Source organism: Patella vulgata, chromosome 4, assembly GCF_932274485.2.
Source record: "Patella vulgata chromosome 4, xgPatVulg1.2, whole genome shotgun sequence".
Taxonomy (NCBI): Eukaryota; Metazoa; Mollusca; class Gastropoda; family Patellidae; genus Patella; species Patella vulgata.
This window is the reverse complement of record NC_065882.2, coordinates 69,357,173-69,384,700: the sequence shown is the minus strand read 5'-3', so window position 1 is coordinate 69,384,700 and position 27,528 is coordinate 69,357,173. Positions and strand designations below refer to the sequence as shown.

The 27,528-nt window shown below is 35.8% G+C and overlaps 2 protein-coding genes across 5 annotated transcripts; both read left to right on the top strand.

The window, feature by feature from the left end:
* On the top strand, positions 1-27,511 carry LOC126818198 (toll-like receptor 13). 4 transcript variants are annotated; one of them, XM_050545469.2, is made up of 3 exons: positions 1-188; positions 23,433-23,531; positions 25,067-27,511. In XM_050545469.2, the coding sequence occupies exon 3, from the start codon at positions 25,136-25,138 to the stop codon at positions 26,981-26,983; it is 1,848 nt and encodes a 615-aa protein (XP_050401426.2). In that variant the 5' UTR covers positions 1-188; positions 23,433-23,531; positions 25,067-25,135; the 3' UTR covers positions 26,984-27,511. The 4 variants fall into 4 exon arrangements, with proteins under 4 accessions (XP_050401426.2, XP_055956135.1, XP_055956137.1 ...); XM_056100162.1 differs by lacking the exon at positions 1-188 and adding an exon at positions 19,539-19,645; XM_056100161.1 differs by lacking the exon at positions 1-188 and adding an exon at positions 19,729-19,850.
* LOC126818043 (toll-like receptor 4) lies at positions 1,838-4,267 on the top strand (the record flags this gene model as incomplete). The annotated part of the gene is given in 1 exon segment (XM_050545220.2): positions 1,838-4,267. A coding segment is annotated over 1 exon segment (1,332 nt), but the record flags the coding sequence as incomplete, so codon positions are not given.
* Positions 27,512-27,528: the final 17 nt, after the last annotated feature.

Below are 27,528 nucleotides of genomic sequence, written 5' to 3'. Positions count from 1 at the left end.
GGAGGTATGAAATTCACCGAACGGTAAAAATGGGTTCCCGTTTACCCCCTGATAGGTTGATGTATTTCGTTATTATTATCCCCTTCTAGGCGGTAATAATATTGGAACGGATGAAAATATTGTGACAGTGCAAAGACAAGAAAAGAGAGCTAAATCGCAAAACTTCTTTTAATTTCGTCACTGTACAGGTAGGAATTCATTATTTTATCGATTTAAGATTAGTTCTCGGGCACTAGTTATTAAATATATATTTTGGAAGCGCACACATACGAATCAACCTTATGTGTGAAATAAACATCATTCCATTTCATACTAAATAAATTTCCTTTAGGAACGGTCTCTGATCGGGTCATGTCCTCTCGCCGTTCCTGTTCGTCCCTACTAAACTGCAATATGAAAACATCACCATCCCAATTCTAAGGCTATTTTGGAATCCTTACCTTTGGTATGCAACTCTAATTTATAAATATATTATAGACTTTGTTTGACAGATTCAGCTCAAAATACTAAACATTATGGTCGCCAAACTCCTTTAATGGCTATCAGGACAAGCTTATATTTTCAATCGTCTGAGACTTTTCGCTAATCGAGATAAAACTGATAAACCCCAGAGCTCCAGATAGTTCTGTGCGCCTTGTATACTATTATACGTTTTAAGGCGTTTCCTGCATGATTAACCAGTTTTATTATCTTAAAGATATCGGTGGTGAAACTGGTGATACATCTATATTAATCTGCCTTTAGTAAACAACTAAGCACACCACTGACCTGTTCATTGCCTGGGAATGGGCTGATCACTGTTGAAGACGTAGCTTACTATAATAATATTTAATGAATATTTATCTTTTGACGTAGATATCGAAGCCATAGACAACACCAAATCAGGCCTTGTAGTTTCTATTAATTATTAGCCAAGAAGCCATGATTAAAATATGATTGCCAATTATATCCTACAATTTATCCTGGAAATAAGGCACCTGTCACAGACATTGTCATGTACAAATTCAATCTTTGTCCAGAACAATCTCTGTCCGTCCTTTTGTATAGCATAGATCTGTCTTTCGTCTGGGGTTCGATACAGGGTTCTAAGTACCCGGTACTGGTTCTAAATGCCTGACATTTTGTCAGGTATAACTAAAACCATTATTTCTAGGCCTTTAAACAGTAAGACGTTAAACCTCAATTCATTTCATTTCTGTTAAGTATATGAGCAGGCACTACTGTTAATGGTGTAATATTTGTTAGCGTAATTAAATTATATGTTTTGTCTTTTGACTACACCCTGTTAAACAGGCACACGAGCCATATTGAAATTATGACAAAACAGACAATGATGACCCTAGTTATTATAAGTACTCTTCTATTCTTAGCATCAACCGATACGAAAAATACTGGTTCATCAAAAAGGTGCACATTTAGAAAATTATACACCTCTTGTGTTGGGCTAAATCTTACATACATTCCTGAAATACCTGTAACAAATATTCTACTTAGTTTTGAAAAAAACTATTTACCATATATTAATGTGACTACATTGTCGAATATTAGCAATGCAGCCATAAAGTCCTTATACTTTAAGTCGAATGATATTGAAACGATTGAAGAAGATGCGTTCCAAAATATTAGTACACTGCATAGACTTGATTTATCTTGGAACAATTTAACAAAATTTATTTACTCAATTTTAAAACAAAACAAAAAATTACAAATACTGAACTTAAACGGAAACCAAATATCTTTTGTCACCTTAGATTTCAACCAATATCTAGAAAAGCTGTCTCTTGGTTTCAACAGCTTGAGAGATTTACCAAACTTCTGTGATCCTCGAGTCTTTTACCCTAGTTTAACTTATTTGCAACTCCAACATAATGCCATCGATAATTTTATTCCCGATTATATTAATTGTATGAAAAAATTGAATAATTTAGATTTGTCAGCCAACGGTATTGGAATCTTTAAAACGGACGACTTCCATTACTTACCGTCGCTAAGATACCTGTCGTTGCTTGAACAAAGAAACCCAAGACCACCTTTCACAATACAAGAAAGGGCTTTCAACAACAGTCATTTGAAAGAATTATATCTTACCGGGAATATCTTGTCATCTTCACACTTATCGCCACAAGCATTTGATGGTTGTGTCAATCTAAAAATATTGAGATTAATGTCAAATTTTCTCGGCAGCGATATTGATATTTTAAATAAAGCTCTTTCTTCATTAACGTCTTTGGAGACATTAGGCTTGGGGGCTAATAGTCTGTTTTCCCTGCCAAAGGTTATTGGAGAGAAACTTCATAAATTAAAAATATTGGATGTCAAATTTAATAAAATAAAATCCTGGCCAGTGAATTTCTTTAAGAACAACACACAGTTATCCGAGATAAACTTAAAACTAAATGTTATTCAAACAGTTACACGCGGAATGTTTCCTGTACAACTAAGAAACAGTCTTAAAACGATTAGACTTGACAATAACCCGTTTATTTGTAACTGTGACATATATTGGTTTATTCAATGAATTCGTAGCGAGAAACATAAGTTTGTTGATTATCCAAAAGGTTACAGATGTCTTAATATAACAGAGAAGATATGTCTGAATAATTCAGAGACCTACAATGTTGTAACAATTGTCATATGTGTTTTACTTTTAGTAATTGTATCGGCATCATTTGTGTATAAATATAGATGGCATATTAAATACCATATTTACATTTGGAGATACAGACAAATACAGTTAATGCATATTGCAGAAAAACAATTTGTTTACGATGTTTTTGTGTCGTACTGTGTTGAAAACAGCAATTGGGTATTTGACAATCTTGTTCATCACTTAGAAGAGGATGCCCACGTCAAACTATGTATCCATGAAAGAGATTTTCTGGGTGGAAAACTAATCATTGATAATATTATTCAACACATGGAAAACAGTCGGAAAATCTTAATCATTTTATCAAATGAATTTGCTAGACGTCAGTGGTGCCAATTTGAAATGAGTTTAGCCCAGAATTTGGTTTTAGATATGAGTATTGAGTCAATAGTTGTAGTATTTGTAGAAGAGATAGAGGCCATTAATATGAGTAAATCATTACATGCTCTGTTAAAAACTACAACTTACATCACTTGGAACGGTGTATTTTGGGAAAGACTAAAAGCGTCTATCCTTACGTAACTTTATGACCAGAGACCACTGTGCTGCAGCACGTAAATCCCATGTCTTCACCCGACTTTGGGTGTTGCTATAATTTTGTGCTTTCAATGACACTGACGTGTTTGTAAATATTTCAAATAGACATACAAAAAAAACTAATAAAGTGTATGATTTTAATGATAGTTATTTCCCTTTAACCCCACCTATGAAATCCGCCATAACCGCACTATGACAGTTTGGTCTGGTTGGCGAGCGTGGTGTACCAGTGTTCCTCTTTGTCACACAGCTGTATTATTTAAATGTAATGATTTGCAGGCGATTAATAAGTAGACCTTCCTTTTTTTAACTTAAAAATCATCAGCTATGTGTAAATATTTACTTATCCGTAAGGTATTGATGCATGTTTGTACTTTTTGTTTAAAACTTTTTGATGTTTTTTGTTTAAAACTTTTTGATGTTTGTTCTTTTTGTTTAAAACTTTTTGATGTTTGTGCTTTTTGTTTAAACCTTTTTGATGTTTGTGCTTTTTTTGTACTATAAAACCATGTGATGTTTGTGCTTTTTGTGAAACTATTTGACGTTTGCGTGTGTTTTTATATTCAGGGCGAATGAGGGGGTCGTAATTTCCGGTTCGCCGTGTAAGAAACCACAAGGGTTACCAAACCCTAACCGAGAATTCCCAATTGATGAATACCCAGTTAACCCACGCATAGATGGAGGCATATATCCGGTTAAATTACCAAGCAATACGGGATAAAATGTCTTTTAGCGTTTCTTTTGAAATAAGAGGGAAAATTCCCGATATATAATGAGTATTCGGTATGGAAATGAATTCGGTATGAATCAAGTTAAACTCACTCGCTTCGCTCGAAAATTGATCTGGGATGCTGAAAGTTTGCCGCAAAGCTAGGCTTTGAAGCCTACTTTTTTTCAAAGAGCGTCAACAAGATGAGTAGAAGCCGGGGCCCATACCCTGGTGCAAGTGTGAGCTTGAGAGTATAAGATTCCAGTTACTGATATCTGGCATGCTGACATGTTATGTAAATTATATTAATTCATAGAATGACTTGCAGTAGTTTGGTACCATTAAAATGTTGTTTTGTATCCTACGTCATTAGACAGGTGTCAGGGGTGTAATTTTATATTAAATACGTTGTTTAAACAGAATAACGGTTGTTTGTTAACGATTTTATTTTTGGTGTGTATTGTTTGACATGTTATATGTGTCAAGGCGTTAATGATAGAGGTGTTGTAGAAGTTTACCAGAGCAGCGTCTGACGAACTTGAATGTAGCGGTAATAATAAAATGTCTCCTCAGTATACGTTCAGAACGAAGAACACAGTACATAATCGATCTATCACAATTACTATATTACTATGGGTGTCGGTTTATTCGGAATCCTAACGACGGCGCAGGTTGTAAATGTAAGAAATGGAATCCGTGCCCTTAAAAATATATATATCGACACCAAACACTACTACTTAATCAATATCTGCACATCGTCCCGTTTCCCACCAAATATGACAGCCATCCCGGAAATATGCTAGGTATGTGATCATTTTATAATGTTGTAAATGCCAGAAATGGAATCTGTGACCCAGAAAACATACATATCGACACCAAACACTAATACTTAATCAAAATTTTCACATCCTCTCATTTTCCCCACCAAAAATGGACGCCATCTTGGAAATATCTTCATGAAGTGATGGAAAAAATCTGATATAAAGTCATGACCCCTGTCAATAGAAATAAAGTGCCAAATCACAGCTGATACTTTGATAACAAAAAGTTGAAAACAAAATGTGAATTGTGTTAGTATCGCAAAATGCATACCTTCAATTAATGGCGTCCCATAATGAAGACCTACACAGAAAAAATGTGAACATTGTTATTTTGTCATATCAAACCCTATAAAATAAAGCTTGTTCCACGGTTTCTACCTGAAAAGTCGACGGATTTACATTAAAGATAGGGCTATAGGTTTTTAATAAGTGAATGACTTGATGGGCATAGTCTGTGGAGGTTAAGCAGAGATATGCAATTTGATTGGTTGATGTTTTTGGACACGATAACTGTGGTTCTACTTATGCGAGACTGATGAAACTTTGTGTATAGTTTCATTATATTAATACCTCGACGAAATGCGATAATGAACATTTTCGGTTCCGGGTTAGCAGAGCGATAAGCAATTTGATTGGTCGAGACCTTGGAGCTCGATAACTTTGATTCTGATTGAGTGAGAGTGACGAAACCTACACTGTAACAATAATTTCCGTGAAAAAACGTAAAAAATTCCGGAAACAAAAATTACCAGGAAAATTTTATCCGTATTTGTTTTTCCTGTAATTTACAGAAATTCCTTCGATTAACATAAATTCCATTTTCAAATTCAGAAAAAAAAATCCTGGTAAATTTTCTTTCCTGAGCATGACGATGATAAAAATTTCATTGAATTAACCATTGACTTTATACCCGTGCGTCAAATAGCTTTATCTAACGTCCGCTTCCACCGAACTGATATCGCAGATAATCTTTAAACATAACCTCTTCTCGCTAATTTCTGAATCGAGAGCAAGGTATCACAACACGCCACTCGTCAGAGGCTTTCAGTGGTAGACTCTGCTATAGAGACAACCTGACTTACTTACACTGGCCAACGGGTTGTACTATCTGGATTTAAGCCTGCTTGATTACCAGATATTGCAACCTTAACACACGACGCATTAAAACATATTTTTACATATTTATGAAAATACTTACAATCTGATTTCCGTATGATGAATAACAATACACTTTATAGATCTTATAAATAATGGAAATTAGATATACATTTCAATTAATATACCAAACGTTACAAAATATGATTCTTCATATTATGGTTAATCCATTGAAATGAATACTATAATGATCATTATTATAAATGATTATATATGTATACGATTACTTATCGTTGTACCGCTTATCCCATAAAATAACAGAATTAAGTCCATTACAGAACGGAATAAAACATTTTATCCCTAAATTTCACGGAACTTCCTTGTCATTCCACCGTTTATTCCGTAAAATAACAGGATTAAGTCCATTATAGAAGGGAATAAACATTTTATCCCTAAATTTAAGTATTGATGATCGGTCAATGATCGGAAATAACAACTCTGCTTTAAATGGTTGTAGAATTTATAAACGTGGTGTAGATGTGCATTAGGTGAATGTCTTGACTGGGTTCAATGATTCACTTTTTCCGTTAAAGCTAAGCAGAGCGAAGCAATTTCATTGGTCGATGCTTTGAGGGGGGGGGGGGCCGAATGGTTAGCACGTGCGTGCTGTATCATACGGCCTGTCATTGAGTCAACTGGCGTGGTTTCGAATCCCCGGATGTACGTGACAAGGAGTAGGGTCGCCTGTCCACCCTCGTGGGTTTTCCCTGGGTACTCCGGTTTCCTCCCACTGCTAAAGACCCCTACGCGCAAGTGAATTATTGAAATAAAATTAAACCATATGTTAGTACCGAGATGACCTAGTTTGTGTCGAGTGGACGTTAAACCCCATCTCTCTCTCTCTCTCTCTCTCTCCAAATAATAAACCTAATGAAGCTGCAAGCAAATTGGACAAGTTTGGATGAGTTCTAATTAACCGTGATTAATTAACATTATTTCAAATTATATCAGTAAACAAGAATTATGAAGAGACTACGTTACTGTGTCGAGTATTGCCGATCTGTGGTGTTTTAAAGAGCTGGCCGATCTCGCTACAATATTTAAAAAAGAGATAATGGAAAATGAATATTGAAAATTTCATTCAAATTACATTATTTTGAGCTAATTTGGACTGTTTGCGTATTTTATCGAACATGATGAATTAGAAATTAGTTTTCTTTTTTAATCTGAATGTAAATCATTATATACACTAATATTACATTAACATGTGCTTTTAGAGCAAGTTTCAGTTCCAAAGAATAGAGCTATACGCCCTTTAAATATTTGACATTCTGTTCATTCTGGAATACTCACGTTAAATTGTGTGTAAAATGTGTGATAAATCAAATTGTTGGGATCAGTGGCGTTCAAAGGTTTAGTGATGCCCGAGGCAAACTCATTGATTGTACCCCCCTCCCCCCACCACCATCACCCCTCGGACTCAAGTTACAAGTATAGGGCCCGGTACTCTGAGGACATTTTAAAATATCAGAATCAAACTTTTTATTTAAATTAAGTAGGAGGGCAGGGTGTACAACCATGTTAATTGCGATAATTTAAAAAAGAAACTTAATTTCATCTTCCTCTTTGGTAGCTGGTAGGACGCCCCTCTGAAATGGATGCATGGGGTGGTCACCCCCTATGCTCCACTCTTTGCACGACGTGTCTAATAATATCAATATATAAAGGGCTGGGTTTTTGTAAAGGTCGTTTGCCTGGGATGAATACGGAAGTTAAATAAAGCTATTTCACACAATGTAAAGGTCGCCAACTGTTTTCTACTGCATTATTGGGGTTTAAGGAGAACTCTAGTCGTTGCTTTATCTATCTTGTATACAATTTCAATTCTGATTGTAATGTGATATCTATCTTGTATACAATTTCAATTCTGATTGTAATGTGATATCCATATAAATATATGGACTATGTTTGACAGATTCAGCTCAAAATGTTAAACATAATGGTCGTCAAACTATTTTAATGGCTATCTGGACAAGCTTATATTTTCAATCAGTCTGGAAACTTTGCGCCAATCAAGATACAACTGATCAACCCCAGAGATTCAGATAGATCTACGCGCCTAGTATAATATACGTTTTAAGGCTTTTCATGGAGGATTAAGCAGTTTTAATATCTTAAAGATATAGATAATGCTAAATGAATATATTGAAAATTTCATTCAAATTACTTATTCTGAGCAGAGCTATCACCGTTTTAAGATTTGACAGGGTGTGTCATAGATTATTTATTATTGTAATAAGGATGCATAGCCTCGTTTCGCCATTTTTAAAGTAAATCATTAAATGGCAACCCAACCGTGTTTTAGTCTATTTAAATATCCGCCATCCGGTGATTTTGAGTTTTGATTATAGGCTTGGCTCGTGGCTTAATGTCTAAATAATAGTTAACATAACCTTTGAAGCAAAAATAATGACCTACAATAGGCAGATTTATCTCGTACCCAATGCATCTATAATTAGTAACTAAGTTCACAGCTGACACAGCTGACCTGTTAAATTGCATGACAACGAGCTGATCATAAATGTAGCTAACTATATATATAATAATGTTTAATACATATTTATGTTGTCAAAAAGATATCGAAACCATAGCTACATGAAAGAAATCAGCACCAACTCAGGCATTGTATTTTCTATTAATTATTAGCCAAGAAGCTATGAGTAAAATATGGCTGCCAATTATATCCTACAATTTAGCCCGGAAATAAGGCACCTGTTGGAATTGGGGGTTGGGGATTGGGGTGGCCTAGTGGTCTAGAGTGCCGCGCTTCGACCTCTAGCTGGCTGGTCACCCCTGGCTTGCGGCTGTGGTTTCGATTCCTGGTGTGAGCGTATGTGGTGGCTTGGAGATAGGGGCGCCTTCTCAATCTCGTGGGTTTACTCCTGGTACTCCGGTATCCTCCCACAGGAAAGGCCTGCGATATCACCTTCGGTGGAAGCGGACGTTAAACACTAAGAACAACAACAACACTTGTCACAGACTCGTGTACAGATTCAATCCTCGTCAGGCACAGTCTGTGTCTGTCCCTTTCTCTAGCATAGATCTGTCTTCCATGTGGGGTTTTAATTATAATTATAATAGATGTCCAGCACCGGGATCAAGATATAATGTACTGGTTCAATGCCTGACATTTTGTTAGTTATAACTAAAGCCATTATTACTAGGCCTATGATTCTGTTACGTATATTCAGGAAATTGTAAACTGTTATTAGTGTTAATGGTGAAATATTTGTTAGTGTAATTAAATTATATTATTTTTCTCTCCAGGGTTCAAGTTCTGACTACACGAGCCGTATTGAAATTATGACAAAACAGACAATGATGACCCTAGTTATTATAAGTATTCTTCTATTCTTAGCATCAACCGATACGAGAAATACTGTTTCATCAAAAAGTTGCAGATTTAGACAACGCACCACTTTCTGTGTTGGGCTAAATCTTACATACATTCCTGAAATACCTGTAACAAATATTGAACTTCGTTTTGAAAGAAACTATCTACCATATATTAATGTGACTACATTGTCGAACATTAGCAATGCAGCCATAAAGTTGTTATTTTTTAAATCGAATTTTATTAAAACGATTGAAGAAAATGCGTTCCAAAATATTAGTACACTGCATAGACTTGATTTATCTTGGAACAATATAACAAAATTTAATTACTCAATTTTAAAACAAAACAAAAAATTACAAATACTTAACTTATTCGGCAACAAAATATCTTCTGTCACCTTAGATTTCAACCAATATCTTGAAAAGCTGTATCTTGGTAACAACAACTTGAGAGATTTACCAAACTTCTGTGGTCCTCGAATATTTTACCCTAATTTAACTAATTTGAAACTCCAACACAATAAAATCGATAATGTTATTCCCGATCATATTAATTGTATGAAGAAGTTGGATTATTTAGATTTGTCAGCCAACGGTATTGGAATCTTTAAAACGGACGACTTCCATTACTTACCGTCGCTAAGATACCTGTCGTTGCTTGAACAAAGAAACCCAAGACCACCTTTCACAATACAAGAAAGGGCTTTCAACAACAGTCATTTGAAAGAATTATATCTTACCGGGAATATCTTGTCATCTTCACACTTATCGCCACAAGCATTTGATGGTTGTGTCAATCTACAAATATTGAGATTAATGTCAAATTTTCTCGGCAGCGATATTGATATTTTAAATAAAGCCCTTTCCCCATTAACGTCTTTGGAGACATTAGGCTTGGGGGATAATAGCCTGTTTTCCCTGCCAAAGGTTATTGGAGAGAAACTTCACAAATTAAAATACTTGGATGTCAAATTTAATAAAATAAAATCCTGGCCAGCGAATTTCTTTAAGAACAACACACAGTTATCAGACATAAACTTAGAACTAAATGTTATTCAAACAGTTACACGAGGAATGTTTCCTGTACAACTAAGAAACAGTCTTAAAACGATTAGACTTGACAATAAGACGTTTATTTGTAACTGTGACATATATTGGTTTATTCAATGGATGCGTAGCGAACATCAGAAGTTTCTTGGTTATCCGAAACGTTACAGATGCCTTAATATAACCGAGAAGGTTTGTCTGAATAATTCAGAGACCTACACTGTTGTAACAATTGTCATATGTGTTTTACTTTTAGTAATTGTATCGGCATCATTTGTGTATAAATATAGATGGCATATTAAATACCATATTTACATTTGGAGATACAGACAAAAACAGTTAATGCATATTGCAGAAAAACAATTTGTTTACGATGTTTTTGTGTCGTACTGTGTTGAAAACAGCAATTGGGTATTTGACAATCTTGTTCATAACTTAGAAGAGGATGCCCACGTCAAACTATGTATCCATGAAAGAGATTTTCTGGGTGGAAAACTAATCATTGATAATATTATTCAACACATGGAAAACAGTCGGAAAATCTTAATCATTTTGTCAAATGAATTTGCTAGAAGTCAGTGGTGCCAATTTGAAATAAGTTTAGCCCAGAATTTGGTTTTAGATATGAGTATTGAGTCAATAGTTGTAGTATTTCTAGAAGAGATAGAGGCCATTAATATGAGTAAATCATTACATGCTCTGTTAAAAACTACAACTTACATCACTTGGAACGGTGACGTAGAAGGTATATTTTGGGAAAGATTAAAAGCGTCTATCCTTACGTAACTTTATGACCAGAGGCCACTGGGCTGCAGCACGTAAATCCCACGTTTCACCCGACCTTGGGTGTTGCTATAATTTTGTGCTTTCAATGACACTGACGTCTCTGTAAATACATGTATTACAAATAGACATAAAAAAATAATAATAAAGTGTATGATTTTAATGATAGTTATTTCCCTTTAACCCCACCTATGAAATCCGCCATAACCGCACAATGACAGTTTGGTCTGGTTGTCGAGCGTGGTGTACCAGTGTTTCTCTGTGTCACACAGCTGTATTATTTAAATGTAATGATTTGCAGACGATTAATAAGTAGATCTTCCTTTTTTAACTTAAAAATCATCAGTTATGTGTAAATATTTACTTATCCGTAAGGTATTGATGCATGTTTGTACTTTTTGTTTAAAATTTTTGATGTTTGTGCTTTTTGTTTAAAACTTTTTGATGTTTGTGCTTTTTGTTTAAAACCTTTTGATGTTTGTGCTTTTTTTGTTCTATAAAACCATGTGATGTTTGTGCTTTTTGTGAAATATTTGATGTTTTGCGTGTATGTTTATATTCAGGGCGGATGAGGGGGTCGTAATTTCTGGTACGCCGTGTAGGAAACCACAAGGGTTACCTAACCCTAACTGAGAATTTCCAATTGATGAATACCCAGTTAACCCAAGCAATACGGGATGAAATGTCGTTTAGCGTTTCTTTTGAAATTAGACCACATCTGCAAAACCTTCGCGTATGGATGCCTACTTCTGTATATATCTCTAAGCAACCTGCAAGCAAGAAGTGGTTCAAGGAAATATCATTTATGTCTTTACTACTTTAGTGTCTACATGGAATTAGGGATGAAGGAAAATTAAGGCTATAAATCACAGCTTTATCCCTATTATTATATTGAAATGACTTTTTAACTATGTATATACACCCCTTTGGCTTTACGTATTAATATTATGTTTAAATAGTATTTAGGAAGATGGATTTTACATAGGCTGAGCCTTTTAGCCAATCCCATCCAGACATCCTGAATTACATATCGCTTTCTAAAAAATCCATTTTATAGTTCACCCTGACGCATTGTTGCTGACTGGCTGCGCTGTGTTGAGCGCAGCAAAGACGTTGAATCAAGTTCAACTCCTTCGCTTGGCTCAAAAATTGATCTGGGATGCTGATGAAAGTTTGTCGCAAAGCTAGGCTTTGAAGCCGACTTTTTTCGAAGAGCGTCAACAAGATGAGTAGAAGCCGGACCCATATCCAGGGGCGTACATAACGATTTTGTTTGGGGCGGGGGGGGGGTGTTTAGCCAAAATGCGACCGACTGATGCACATACCCCAAGTACGACGAGTGACGCAGTCAGGAGTCGCGCACCACATGTGCGAGTTTTCTAGGGGCCATGTGCAGGGGAATAAGGGGTGGGGTGGGGGTGGTTCCAAATCTAGGGCGCCATCCACAATCCCAGCCCACAATGAATGTCAACAAAATATTGGCTATAACATTAAGCGTCCTAGTAGAACATAGACAGTATTGTATAATTATATAGTTGTTCGCCGATCGTTGTCTCGCCGGAAAGCAGTTTTATTTAAGTTGACATAAAGTTTATGCCATATTGATGATTGTGCCTATAACACTGAGCAACCTGGGAAAATTTTGGAAAAATTGATTCAATATCCTAGCACTTTAGGTCATTGCTGAGAGAAAGTCTTATGGACGAGAGGACCAGAAATGGGAGCCAATGGGACAGAATCTCGAGATCTGCCCCTGTCAATTCCGCCTGCTTTGAAAGAGTTGACATAACATTTGTATAGTCTGACGCCCCACGACCCACACACCAGTATAACTGGGCAGTTCACTATAACCGTGAATATGATAGTGCTGAGACATGTAACCGAGCTTTTAATTTAAGTCATTGTCTTGGCAAATGGAACCAAATTCTCGCTAACGAGAGGATAAGAAATGAGACTGAATCTTGTGGCCTATCTGTCAATTTCGCCTGTTTTGTAAATGGTTGTTTACCTCATTAATTCATTTAGTCTGAGACCGACTGCGGTGAGTACTTTTTTTGGGACCGACTATTTTTTTGCCATCGGGGAGAAACATTTCATAGAACAACATACTCACAACAGAAAAAGAGTGACAAACATTTTTTCAAACATGACAAGCAGACATGGTTATTTTATACTATAGTTTTGTGTGACGTATGCAATTTAGGCTCACGGATTCACGCAAATACATAGTATTTGGGATCTATTCTGGCATTGTTTGTTTACCTCATTAATTTATTGAGTCGCCGATGCATAATTTTGAGACCGACTGCAGTGATTGCACTTATTTTGAGACCGACTATTTTTCTCCCTGGGGGAAATTTTGTTCATATACCAACATACTCACAACAGAATAAGAATGAAACACAACATTTTTTTCAAACACGATAAGTTGACAAGGTTATTTAATACTAAAGTTTTGCGTGAGTAGCGTGGCGTATGCAGTGAGCACTTATTTTGATACCGACTGCTCTTATTTTGCGACCGACTATTTTTCTTCCTGCCCCCCTCCCCACATTTACGCCCCTGCCCATATACTGGTGTAAGTGTGAGCTTGAGAGTATACGATTCCAGTTACTGGTATCTGGCATGTTGACATGTTATGTAAATTATATTAATTCAGAGAATCAATTGCTGTACTTTGGTACCATTAAAATATTGTTTTGTATCCTACGTCATTAGACAGGTGTTAAAGGTGTGTTGTAATTTTATATTAAATACGTTGTTTAAACAGAATAACGGTTGTTTGTTTACGATTTTATTTTTGGCGTTTATTTTTTGACATGTTATATGTGTCAAGGCGTTAATGATAGAGGTATTGTAGAAGTTTACCAGAGCAGCGTCTGACGAACTTGAATGTAGCGGTAATAATAAAATGTCTCCTCAGTATACGTTCAGAACGAAGAACACAGTACATAATCGATCTATCACACAGTCACTTGAAGAGATTAAAATAAAACTTCTTACTACTACTTGACTATATATTATAGTATATAAAAGGTATTTCAGCCGCCATCTTTGTTTATCATCTCACAATACTCACTAGTTCTAACACTTCCCGTCGTTTTTATTGCCAACGAGACTTTATTTGATCATTATGCAGCTTCCGATGTAATTAAATTGGTCATTTCACAGCGTTATTAATTACAAATCAAACTTGAAGCGCTATCACTTGGCGACAAGCAACTTCAAGAGACCGGAAATAACACGAAATCAGTCAATGACGTCGCGTTGGGGAAGCCCTTATTTTTGATTGGTCAAGGTGTGTTACTAAAAATAAAATTGACTGTCAGAGCTGACCTCGAATTATGAATGTCAGAATGACAGCTGAATATTGTCATTGGTATGTAACATGCTTCTTAGGAATCTTCTAACTACTCCTACATAGGTATATATTATATATACCTAATAAAGGAAATATCTATAATTAAACAATTTTATTTCTGTTCCTTGCAAAGCCACATGAGCAGTGGTGGAGCAGATAAAGCGATAAAAAAATTAACATATATTTTTGGAGAAAAAAAATATTTTGCCTTTTAGTCTGCAAAACGAAGGTACCCGAAATAAAGTCCCCCCCCCCTTCCCACCCTTATCAGATAGCAACTCATATTATTTCTTAGAACAGCTTTTTCATTTCTGAATACTGTTACCATACACTGGTATAGACTTCCACTTCCAGTCCATTCTTTTGTTTGTTATGCCTATGCCAGGGACATTTTTTCATTTTCACCGGAGTTGAAACACACGTGGGTTTGTTTTGGTGCTGTCTAGATCACCCAGTCCCTAAGAAAATCTCGTATAATGGATTATGTTAATAAAGGAGGTGACTGGATGATCTAGACTTACTAATAAAAACAAAAGGGAATTCCTTTGACCTGATTTCGTGTTATTTCCGGTCTCTTGAAGTTGCTTTTCGCCCAGTGATAGCGCTTCAAGTTTGATTTGTAATTAATAACGCTATGAAATGACCAATTTAATTACATCGGAAGCTGCATAATGATCAAATAAGGTCTCGTTGGCAATAAAAACGACTTGAAGTGTTAGAATTAGTGAGTATTGTGAGGTGATAGCAGGCGAAATGTCTTGGAGACGTGTAAACAAAGATGGCGGCTGAAATACCGTTTATAAACTATAATATTTAGTCAAGCAGTAGTAAGAAGTTTTATTTTAATCCCTTCAAGTGCCTGTGATCTATCACTATTACTATGGGTGTCGGTTTATTCGGAATCCTAACGACGGCGCAGGTTGTAAATGTAAGAAATGGAATCTGTGCCCCTAAAAATATATATATCGACACCAAACAATACTACTTAATCAATATCTGCACATCGTCCCGTTTCCTACTAAAAATGACAGCCATCCCGGAAATATGCTAAGTATGTGAAAATGTGATCATTTTATAATGTTGTAAATGCCCGAAATGTAATCTGCTATTCCAACAACATATATAGCGACACGAAATATTAATATTTAATCAAAATTTTCACATCGTCCCATTTTCCCCGACCAAAAATGGCCACCATCTTGGAAAAAAATCTGAAACAAAGTCACGACCCTGTCAAAAGAAATAAATTGCCAAATCACAGTTGATACGTCGATAACAAAAGTTGAAAACCAAATATGAATTGGAATATTATCGCAAAATGACTACCTTCAGTTAATTGCGTCCCATAGCATGAGGATCTACTCAGAAAAATGTCAACGTTGATTGGGGGTTTTTTTTGTCGGACCATAGGTTTTTAATAGGTGAATGCCTTCATGAGCATATTCTGCTGAGGCTAAACAGAGATAAGCAATTTGATTGGTTGATGATTTGGGGCACGATAACTGTGGTTCTAATTATAGACCGGAGGCTCAGCGGGGGGGGGGGGGGTTCCATCAAATGGGCACAAAACCAGACACAACTTTTCCAGAGTAAAAGTTTGCGTAGAATACGATGCCGAGTGGTAATCAGTCCGCCGTTGGGGCGTTTTCGAGATATTCGGGGTCAAAAGTCAAATAAGTTCATTTGAAATGAAAATGAATCCGTAGTCATTCTTGTATTATGATAAGAAGCTGAAAATGATCGAAAGTAGTCACACTTTCAATAAAAATGTAAACTTGCTAAATTCACCTTTGATCTTAGTGACCCTGGAGGTCGAAAGGTGAAATTTACCGTTTTTGCACTAGGGAGATTTAAATCCATAAAATGTCAACGTAAAATATAAAAACTAAAGCGAAACCTGTTCTAATTAATAATAGGAACATTTAAAATTTATCTTTAGGGTGTCTTAGTACCGAACTTTTACTTTGGAACATCGAAAATGATCTTGCATAACAGAACCAATACACTTTGAAACCTGTTTCAAAAATACGTAAAAACTGTCAAATCGAAATCTCTCCGATTTATTTTCACAACAATTGTTATACATAATGATACTAGTTATCTGAAAAACAATTCAATAGCTTCAGTGTTGGACTCCAGAAAAGTTGTGTCTGGTTTAGTGCCCATTTGATGGACACCCCCCCCCCCCCCCCCCGCCGCACTGAGACTATTAAGCGAGAGTGATGAAACTTTGTGTATACAGTCTTAAGACCAACTAGAAATCAGCCAGATTTCTTCAAGTTTGAGAATGTGACCTCAAAGATTTGTTGAAGAGAATCCTGTCATCAACCTCTCGAAGACAATAAATTGTAGCCCAATTATTATCTATTCAGATGGTGTATTGTATAAGTGTCATATTACACTGCTTTATATTTAGAATGTAACACTAAAGCTAGATGGGTTTGGAATCAGATTCTATGAAATTTGAATAAAAGAATAAGAAAAACTAATCAAATTAAACACAGAAATAAACAAATTTAATAACAATTTAATAAAATTAAAAAAATTGATTCAAATATTACATAATGTAATAATAAGCTTATTAATTTGATGTAATATCTACAGCAGCTTGTCTAAGCCAGGGTATAAAATATCTTACATTATTTTACTCATATACTTTGATATTGACCAATTTGATGTTAACCAATTAAATGATTTTGGAACTTTTTCTTGGGGAGATAAATATTCATAAGTAAAACAAGGGTTGTTGAGCACATTACGATTGTATAACTCTTGCCAATTATATATTGATTTCTATAGAAAGGGGCCAATATCGAAATATTAATGGCCTATTGATCCATCGTACAATACTATTTACGAACTTATCAATTATCAGTAAAAGAAAATTTGATCCAAAATTATCTATTTTGGTGCAAAAATATGAACATTTACTGATTATTTACATACAGGGAAAAGGTCACCCCAAAACAATCTACATGTATTTGTTATTTAAAAGAGCTAAATCGCTAATATTTAGGACCTAGAAATTGACACAAATGGTTCGCAACACAAATAATAATGTAATATGAATGTACATAAACTGATTTAGTATTTATTGCGCAGGCTCTCCAGATAGGAATATGACGTAACCGTTTGAGTTACTTGTGGAATATATCTAGCCCAGTCCTTCTAGTCCCTTATTATAAATGGCACTTAAAGGCATTCGTGAACCAATGGTAAAATGTTTATTTTGTCTTACAATCTTATGGAAGCCTATAACTACCATTTATAATTTCTACTTTTCGCCCCTTCAAAACACGAAAGTCGAAAAGTGACCTTGAAAGTAGAGACTACATCAACTTCTGAGGCGAAAAGACAACAGTAGGACAGCAAGCCAAAATCAAAGGTCGCTAATATCGCCATCAATACTAGACTTTATAAACTATTTTGTTAACGCGAATTTATTGTCAATGTCAACAAAACAGTACACCTTTATTAATGTATTATAACAATATTACTTATATTCTCTGTCACCACAGGGGGATCACGTGGCTAAGTGGGTAAGACGCTAGCTCGCTAGCCTGAAGGTCGGGTGTTCGATCCCTGCTTTGGCCGAGAAAGTTCATCCAGATTTTCCGGCGTGGTTCTCCCTTGTCAGTGATGCAGGACGGAGGGGCTGACAAGGAAAGCTGTCTAGTCGTTCGGATGGGACGAAAACCCGAGGTCCCGTGTACACATTGGCGTGCACGTAAAAGATCCCTTGGCAGTTGGAATTCGATATAAGAGTAGGCCGTAGTGCCGCTGTCCGAGCAAAATTTCCCTCATAGCACACTGTATGGCGTATGCCCGTCTTCATTAGCCCAGGTTAGGAGCAGAACAGTAGGACGTTAAAACTCCATTTCATTTCATTTCATTTCTGTCACCACAGAGTTCTTGATGTGGAAATTTACACGGAAATATTTATGGCTAGGGATATGATATCATATCTTTCTTATCTAAATTAGATCTTATCTATATATATATATATATAACCAGGATATAATATATATAACCAGGATATAATTTAGATAAGAAAGATATGATATCATATCCCTAAATAAATATTTCCGTGTAAATTTCCACATCAAGAACTCGTAGTATTATTCTTACAATTTCTCGTACAATAGGGGCCACAAGGCAAGAAGTTAGGCCCGATATACGCGAACATCAAACCGAGATCTTTGATACATAAACATATAATATTCAGTTTTTTTCAAAACCGGATACAAATCGTTAAAGGGACCACAGCCTTCGATCCGATTATCACAAAATTCAAACCCAGGGTGTAACGGTGTATATTTAAACGGTTTTTAAAATCAGGTATAAACTGTAATTTTTGGTACACCCGGGGTCAATAATCTAGGAGGTTACGGACCGATATGTGCGAATATGGAAAGAAACAAAAATCCGTGGAATATAGACATATATTTTAAGTTTGATCAAAATCGGTAAAAAAAAATTGTGACTTCTACAGTGTCCACAACCTTGGTATTATATACTTTTATACTATTTGCGAACGAGGAGCGGGCAGTTTCAATCCGATTTTCATGAAATTCAAACTGAACCATCATATGGGTGGAATGGTGATATGTTAGAACAGCTTTTAATATTGGATAAAATGCCAATATCAAAAGGAACCGCGTGTCCACAAATAAATTGTGGGCTGACACGGGCGACTCAATACACGTCCACTTGAAAATATGGGCGTACAAAAATAGCTCAGCATGATAAAACTTGGTTTTTGGAAGACTAAACAACTGATATCAAAGACTTTATATGAAATGAGATTTTTATTTTAGAAATTAAAATGTTAAGTTATTTGATACTCCCACTGGCCAGTTAATAGTTGTCAACGCTTATGTAATTTATATTAGGGCAATGCTACTCAAGACGGACATGTTGTTTAGATCAGCATACCAAGCAATTAAAATCAGTGAACCGGACCAAACCCAAACATCCAAAATTTAGCACTTTTTCCTAGATAGTTCTAGCACTGTATAGTTTCATTATATCAATACCTTGACTAAGTACGATAATGAACTTTTTCGGCTCAGGGTAAGCAGAGCTTTAAGCATTTTGATTGGTCTAGCTCAAAAACTTTGATTATAATTGAGTGGGGGATCATGTGGCTAAGTGGGAAAGACGCTGACTCGCTAGCCTGGAGGTCGGGTGTTCGATCCCTGCATTGGCCAAGAAAGTTCTTTTCAAAAAGATAAATGTCCAAATAACTAGTAAGTGTAATCTATTTATTTTGTCGACTTGTTGGTAATTAGACATCCTAGTGTAATTTCCGTTATTATTAAATGGAAATCCTGTCTTAATGATAACGCAGGTCATATTAAACTAAGTATTCTAAAATATTATGATAGTGAGAAGGCAAGAGAATTTAAGGGGGAACTAAATCGCAAAACTACATTTGTTTTCGTCAATGTCCAGGTAGGAATTAAGTATTTTATCAATTTAAGATTACTTTGCTAGCACTAAATATACGAATAAACATCATGTGTGTGAAATAAACATCATTCAATTTCATACTAAATATAGATACAGGCCTAATGAAGCTGCAAGCAATGTGGCCAATTCTGTTCTAATTAATCTGAATGTAAATCATTATATACACTAATATTACATTTTAACATGTGCTTTTAGAGCAAGTTTCGGCCATTGTACAATTCCAAAGAATAGGGCTATACACCCTTAAACATACATTATGCAAGAGCTAAATCTGATTATTGCAAGTCTTTATTTGGGCTTCAGATGTCTTAGAAATTATAAATTAGATCTTTATTTACACAACAGACACAAAATCAACTCTGTAGACCCACGGATGGCTTCGATTTAAACAGGATTTCATTGATTGATTAAATTTTTAAATGGCGTCGTAAGCGGAGGCCGCATGTTAGTCAATTTGATTGAAAGTTCGATATATACGGCCTTGATATTATGTTTAGTTGTGGTTAAAATGAGAGTTTGGATGTCGGTATTATACGCTCTTTTGTCACTTGCGTTTACAGAAAAATTATGGAAATTGATAAACATCCCAGCTAACATCACCCCAGTTGAATTGCAATCCCATTGGATCAATGTTTCCTATTTCAATGTGTCTGTTTCGGGAGTTACGTAGGCCTGCCTACCAGTTACATACAAGAGTACCCGCAGGCTAACAAGAAGTCGGCTATAATTATGCCTCATTGATTTGGTCCTTCCTTTCAAATTTTCGCTTCATATCTATATATTAAAATTCTTATTTTTAATATGTAGTAAAGATAAATGTGATACGAATTGAATTGCAACCCCGTCTCAAACCGAATAAGCTAACGGTACCACAGCCAATGAAAACGTTACTTGATAATCGAGATTATGTAGGTGGAATTAACGCCTGTCAATCAAACGATCGGCTATTCTCTAGTCAAAAATTACAATGGTGATAACTTTGTTCAGAATAAAGTAATTTGACTGAAATTTTCAATATATTTTTCTTTCATCATCTTTTTTTGAACTGATATAGCAAAAATGGCCAACTCTCTATTAAAATCTCCCATAATGTATCTTTAAAATATTTGACATTCAATTCATTCATTCACGTTAGATTGTGTAATAAATCAAATTCATTGCTGGGATCAGTGGCGTTAAGAGGTTTAGTGATGCCCTAGGCAAGCTCAGCGATTGTACCCCCCCCCCCCACATCCCATGGACTCAAGTTACAAAGAAACTTAATTTAATTTTACTCTTTGGTAGCTGGTAGGACGCCCCTCTAAAATGGATGCATGGGTTCGTCACCTCTATGCTCCACTCTTTGCACGACGTGTCTAATAATATCAATATATTAAGGGCTGGGTTTCTGTAAAGGTTGTTTACCTGCGATAGATACGGACGTTAAATAAAGGTCGCCAACTGTTTTCTACTGCATTATTTGGGGGGGGGGGGGGGTGACCGAATGGTTAGCACGTGCGCGCTATATCAGAAGGCCTGTCATTGAGTCAACTGGCGTGGTTTCGAATCCCCGGTTGTACGTGACAAGGATTAGGGTCGCCTGTCCAACCTCGTGGGTTTTCTCCGGGTCCTCCGGTTTTCTCCCACTGCTAAAGACCCCTACGCGCAAGCGAATTATTGAAATAAAATTAAATCATGTTAGTCCCGGAATGACCTAGTTTGTGTTGATTGGACGTTAAACCCCATCTCCCAACAGTTTATCAACTTCTTGAAATATATGATGTCGTAACTGCGTTTCAGGACCATAGATTGTACTGCTACGTTTTCTTTGATATTTCTAAAACCTTTGATCGCGTTTATCACAGAGGCCTGATACATAAACTAAAAAACTACGGTATTGATGACCCGTATCTTGAATGATTATAAAGCTATATCAGTAACAGAAAAAAGGCGGTAAATATCAAAGGTGTTAGATCACACGAAACGAGTCTAATATCAGGAATTCCACAGAGTTCCGTTTTGGGGCCTTTCCTTTTCTTAGTCTATTTAAATGACTTTCCATAAGTGTGTGTTTTGTTGTTACTAAATGCCATTTAAAGAACAATACCATAGATTTTTGTGAGATTTAAACAAACATTCGCCAGTTGTTTTAGAGTGGTCCTTATCCTAAATTACTATTTGGAAATACCTTTAAGCTTGAAATAACTTCGCAACAACAGTTCCTGCAACTTTTCGATATTTTTGCCGTGTAAGGTAGTTGCAAATGGGGTTAAAATTTCAAGATTTTTGCACCCACTAGAATAATTCTCAGATATTTTTCTTTGAATCATCCTCGTCAATGTTAAGACTTATTCCTCAGCACCGTCTAAATACACTTTACTTTCCACCTTTTGTTATCTTGGCTAAATCCAAGTACTTATAAAGTAAAGGATGTGTTTGTAAGTTTATATAACATTTGTCCAATCCTTTTACTTTATGGTAATAAAATATGTTTAAACCAATTAGATAAAGGCCCGGTCCCAGTGGCCGATGGGCACAAAACGTATGCAAAAAGGACACAGCGGACGAGCAAACTTTCGGGGGTGGCTCCATCCGTTTTCATCCGCTCCAGAAATGGACAAAATTGACGAAAATTTGCGAAAACAGAACGGAAAAGAACGAACGTGGGAAGTATGTAGCGGGGATGTTAAATGGATGTTCATCGGAAGCCTAGCGGATGAAAGCGAATAGAAGTGGAAGACAGCTCCGAAGGGGTTATGCAAACTCCAGACATCCTTCAATATACCAAATACATCCCAGATACAAACGCTTTGTCAGTTTTGAAAACTTTATATACATGATGCATACGCTTACATCCTTTCTATTTCCGTGCTACTAACGATGTATAGACGTTCAATGTACCTTATCTTTCCTCCCTCTTTCCGTTTTCAGCTGGAGCGGATGTGATTTGCGAGGATGCCCAGAGGATGCAGAGAGGATACAGTGGACGTTTAACGGATGATAACGGACATGGAACGTTTGGTGCTCGTATATGTCGCGCATTTACATCGTACACGGCAGAAAGTTCATCCGTTATAAAAGTTTCGTGCAGCTTAAAACTGTTTGCTCGGATGAAATCAAAGTGAACGGATGCTCGATAGAGCGTATGAAACACGTATGCAATGAGTACACAATGGATGCATGGCGTTTTCAAACGGAGGGCACGTTTTTTCCCATTTTACATCCTCTTTGCATCCGTAAGTGCAGTGGGACCGGGCCTTAAAGAGTAGACAAATAAATTCTCATGGATTCGGCCTTTTTTCATTACCCCGGTTGGTGCAGAAAAGAGGGCCATTAAAATCCATTTAATTTCATTGACATTTTTTTTTAAATATTAAGGTTACCTGCAGAGTTCGTCATATGGTCACGAAATGTAAACAGGGTTAGAGCATGTGATTGTTTCTGAGGATTATGAATTATCCGCTAGTTGATAATAAAGCTTCCTTGGGTAATATTATTTCCGTTCCCATTAAATTGAAATGTCGCCTTAATGATGACACATGATATATGAAACATTTGTACTTCGTTATTATTATCCACTTCTAGGCGGTAGTGATATTAGAACGGATGAAAATATTGTGACAGTGCAAAGACAAGAAAAGAGAGCTAAATCGCAAAACTTCTTTTAATTTCGTCAATGTACAGGTAGGAATTCATTATTTTATCGATTTAAGATTAGTTCCCCGGCACTAGTTATCAAATATATATTTTGAAAGCGTACACATACGAATAAACCTTAAATGTGTGTGATATAAACATCATTCCATTTCATACTAAATATACTTCCTTTAGTAACGGACTCTGATTGGACCATATCCTCTCGTCGTTCCTGTTCGTCCCTACTTAGCTGCAATATGAAAACACCACCACCTCTATTCTAAGGCTGTCTTGGAATCCTTACCTTCAATATTGTTCACCGTGATTTTTCTTTCTAATTGTAATGTGATATCCACTGATGCACGGTCGTACTGGGATGCAACTCTAATTTATAAATATATTATAGAGTTTGTTTGACAGATTCAGCTCAAAATACTAAACATTATGGTCGCCAAACTGCTTTAATGGCTATCTGGACAAGCTTATATTTTCAATCAGTCTGGAAACTTTTCGCCAATCGAGATAAAACTGATAAACCCCAGATCTTCAGATAGTTCTATGCGTTTTGAGGATGTTCAAAACAGACGCCAAGGTTTTGCGATCTGACCTGGAAAGCTATGAGGAAGCGACTTTTTTCAAATTTGTAATTTTTTGGGACATTGTCTCCGGTTGTGTTTACGTTTGCCGGCGACCTTGTGCATTTATGGTCGCCGTATGGTCGCAGACATAAGGCAGCTGTCACAGATATAAAGCACCTGTCCGACACCAGGATCAAAATATCAGGTACTGGTTCATCAACATTTTGTCAGGTGTAACTAAAACCATGATAACTAGGCATATGATTCTCTTGCAGAACAGTAAGACGTTAAACCTCTTTTCATTTCTTTTAAGTATGATCTTATCGGGGAATTGTTCACACAACTGTCAAAGGTGTTATGTTTGTTAGTGTACTTAAATTATATGTTCTCTCTCTTCGAGATTCATGATTTGACCTACAGAAGGTTCAAAATATCTAAAAGCATTATTTCTAGGCCCACGATTCTCTTGCAGAACAGTAAGACATTAAAACCTGGGGTGAAAAGGGGGTGAAAAGGGGGTGGGGGGGGGGCTCAGGAAGAAAAATAATCGGTTTAAAAATAAGTTCAGTGTGTCTCAAAATTATGCATCGGCGACTAAGTGAATTAATGAGGTAAACAAACAATGACAAAATTGTTGATAAATAACATGAATTCCCATGTGTAGTATTCAATTTTACTCATGTTATAAGTGTTTTCTGACTATCAGAATTCAGCAAACTACTCACCCAAAGTCCATTAAATGGCATTTTAGGGACTCTAGATTCAAAAATACAAAATACAAAACTCGTATTAGGGGCTGTGTTACTTGTATTATTTGCCTGTGGATCAGTCGGTCTCACGTTTGCTAAGCACCCCCACCCCAAAACATACGCCACTGGTTAAACCCTATTTCATTTCATTTCCCCAATTCTTTTATGTATGATCTTTTCAGGAAATTGTGAGCAGGCACTACTGTTAATGGTAATATTTGTTAGTGTAATTAAATTGTATGTTTTCTCTTTTCAGAGTTCATATTTTGGCTACACCTTTTTAAAGAGACCCACGAGCCATATTGAAATTTTGACAAAAAAGACAATGATAATCCTAGTTGTTATAAGTACTCTTCTATTCTTAGCATCAACCGATACGAGAAATACTGGTTCATCAAAAGGGTGCAGATTTAGAACACGCGACACTTTCTGTGTTGGGTTAAATCTTACCTACATTCCTGAAATACCTGTAACAAATATTGAACTTCGTTTTGATAGAAACTATCTACCATATATAAATGTGACTACATTGTCAAACGTTAGCAATGCAGCCATAAAGCTCTTCTTTCTTAAGTTTAATGGTATTAAAACGATTGAAGAAAATGCGTTCCAAAATATTAGTACACTACATAGACTTGATTTATCTTGGAACAATTTAACAAAATTTAACTCCATTTTAAAACAAAACAAAAAATTACAAATACTTAACTTGCAAGGTAATCAAATATCTTCTGTCACCTTAGATTTCAACCCATATCTTGAAAAACTGTCTCTTGGTTACAACAGCTTGAGAGATTTACCAAACTTCTGTGGTCCTCGAGTCTTTTACCCTAATTTAACTTACTTGACACTCCAAAACAATAAAATCGATAATTTTATTCCCGATCATATTAATTGTATGAAGAAGTTGAATCATTTAGATTTGGCACTCAACGCTCTTGGAATCGTTAAAACGGACAACTTCCATTATTTGCCGTCTCTAAGATGGCTGTCGTTGCTTGAACAAAGAAACCCAAGCCCTCCATTCATAATACAAGGAAGGGCTTTCAACAACAACCATTTGAAAAACTTATATCTTTCCAAGAATACCTTGCCATCTAGGCATGTATCGCCACAAGCATTTGATGGTTGTGTCAATCTACAAATGTTAGATTTAAAGGGAAATTTTCTCAGCGACGATATTGATATATTAAATAAAGCCCTTTCTCCACTAACGTCTTTAGAGACATTATCATTGGCAGACGCTAGACTGGTTTCTCTACCAAAGGTTATTGGAGAGAAACTTCATAAATTAAAATACTTGGATGTCCAGTTTAATAAAATTAAATCATGGCCAGCGAATTTCTTTAAGAACAACATAGAGTTATCAGACATAAATATAAAACAAAATAGTATTGAAACAGTTACACGCGGAATGTTTCCTGTACAACTTAGAAATACCCTTAAAACGATTAGACTTGACAATAACCCGTTTATTTGTAACTGTGACATATATTGGTTTATTCAATGGATTCGTAGCGAGAAACATAAGTTTGTTGATTATCCAAAAGGTTACAGATGTCTTAATATAACAGAGAAGATATGTCTGAATAATTCAGAGACCTACAATGTTGTAACAATTGTCATATGTGTTTTACTTGTAGTAATTGTATCGGCATCACTTGTGTATAAATATAGATGGCATATTAAATACCATATTTACATTTGGAGATACAGACAAAAACAGTTAATGCATATTGCAGAAAAACAATTTGTTTACGATGTTTTTGTGTCGTACTGTGTTGAAAACAGCAATTGGGTATTTGACAATCTTGTTCATCACTTAGAAGAGGATGCCCACGTCAAACTATGTATCCATGAAAGAGATTTTCTGGGTGGAAAACTAATCATTGATAATATTATTCAACACATGGAAAACAGTCGGAAAATCTTAATCATTTTGTCAAATGAATTTGCTAGAAGTCAGTGGTGCCAATTTGAAATAATTTTAGCCCAGAATTTGGTTTTAGATATGAGTATTGAGTCAATAGTTGTAGTATTTCTAGAAGAGATAGAGGCCATTAATATGAGTAAATCATTACATGCTCTGTTAAAAACTACAACTTACATCACTTGGAACGGTGACGTAGAAGGTATATTTTGGGAAAGATTAAAAGCGTCTATCCTTACGTAACTTTATGACCAGAGGCCACTGGGCTGCAGCACGTAAATCCCAAGTTTCACACGACCTTGGGTGTTGCTATAATTTTGTGCTTTCAATGACACTGACGTGTCTGTAAATACATGTATTACAAATAGACATAAAAAAATAATAATAAAGTGTATGATTTTAATGATAGTTATTTCCCTTTAACCCCACCTATGAAATCCGCCATAACCGCTCTATAACAGTTTGGTCAGGTTGTCGAGCGTGGTGTACCAGTGTTTCTCTGTGTCACACAGCTGTATTATTTAAATGTAATGATTTGCAGGCGATTAATAAGTAGACCTTCCTTTTTTTAACTTAAAAATCATCAGCTATGTGTAAATATTTACTTATTCGTAAGGTATTGATGCATGTTTGTACTTTTTGTTTAAAATTTTTGATGTTTGTGCTTTTTGTTTGATGTTTGTGCTTTTTGTTTAAAACTTTTTGATGTTTGTGCTTTTTTTGTTCTATAAAACCATGTGATGTTTGTGCTTTTTGTGAAATATTTGATGTTTTGCGTGTGTGTTTAT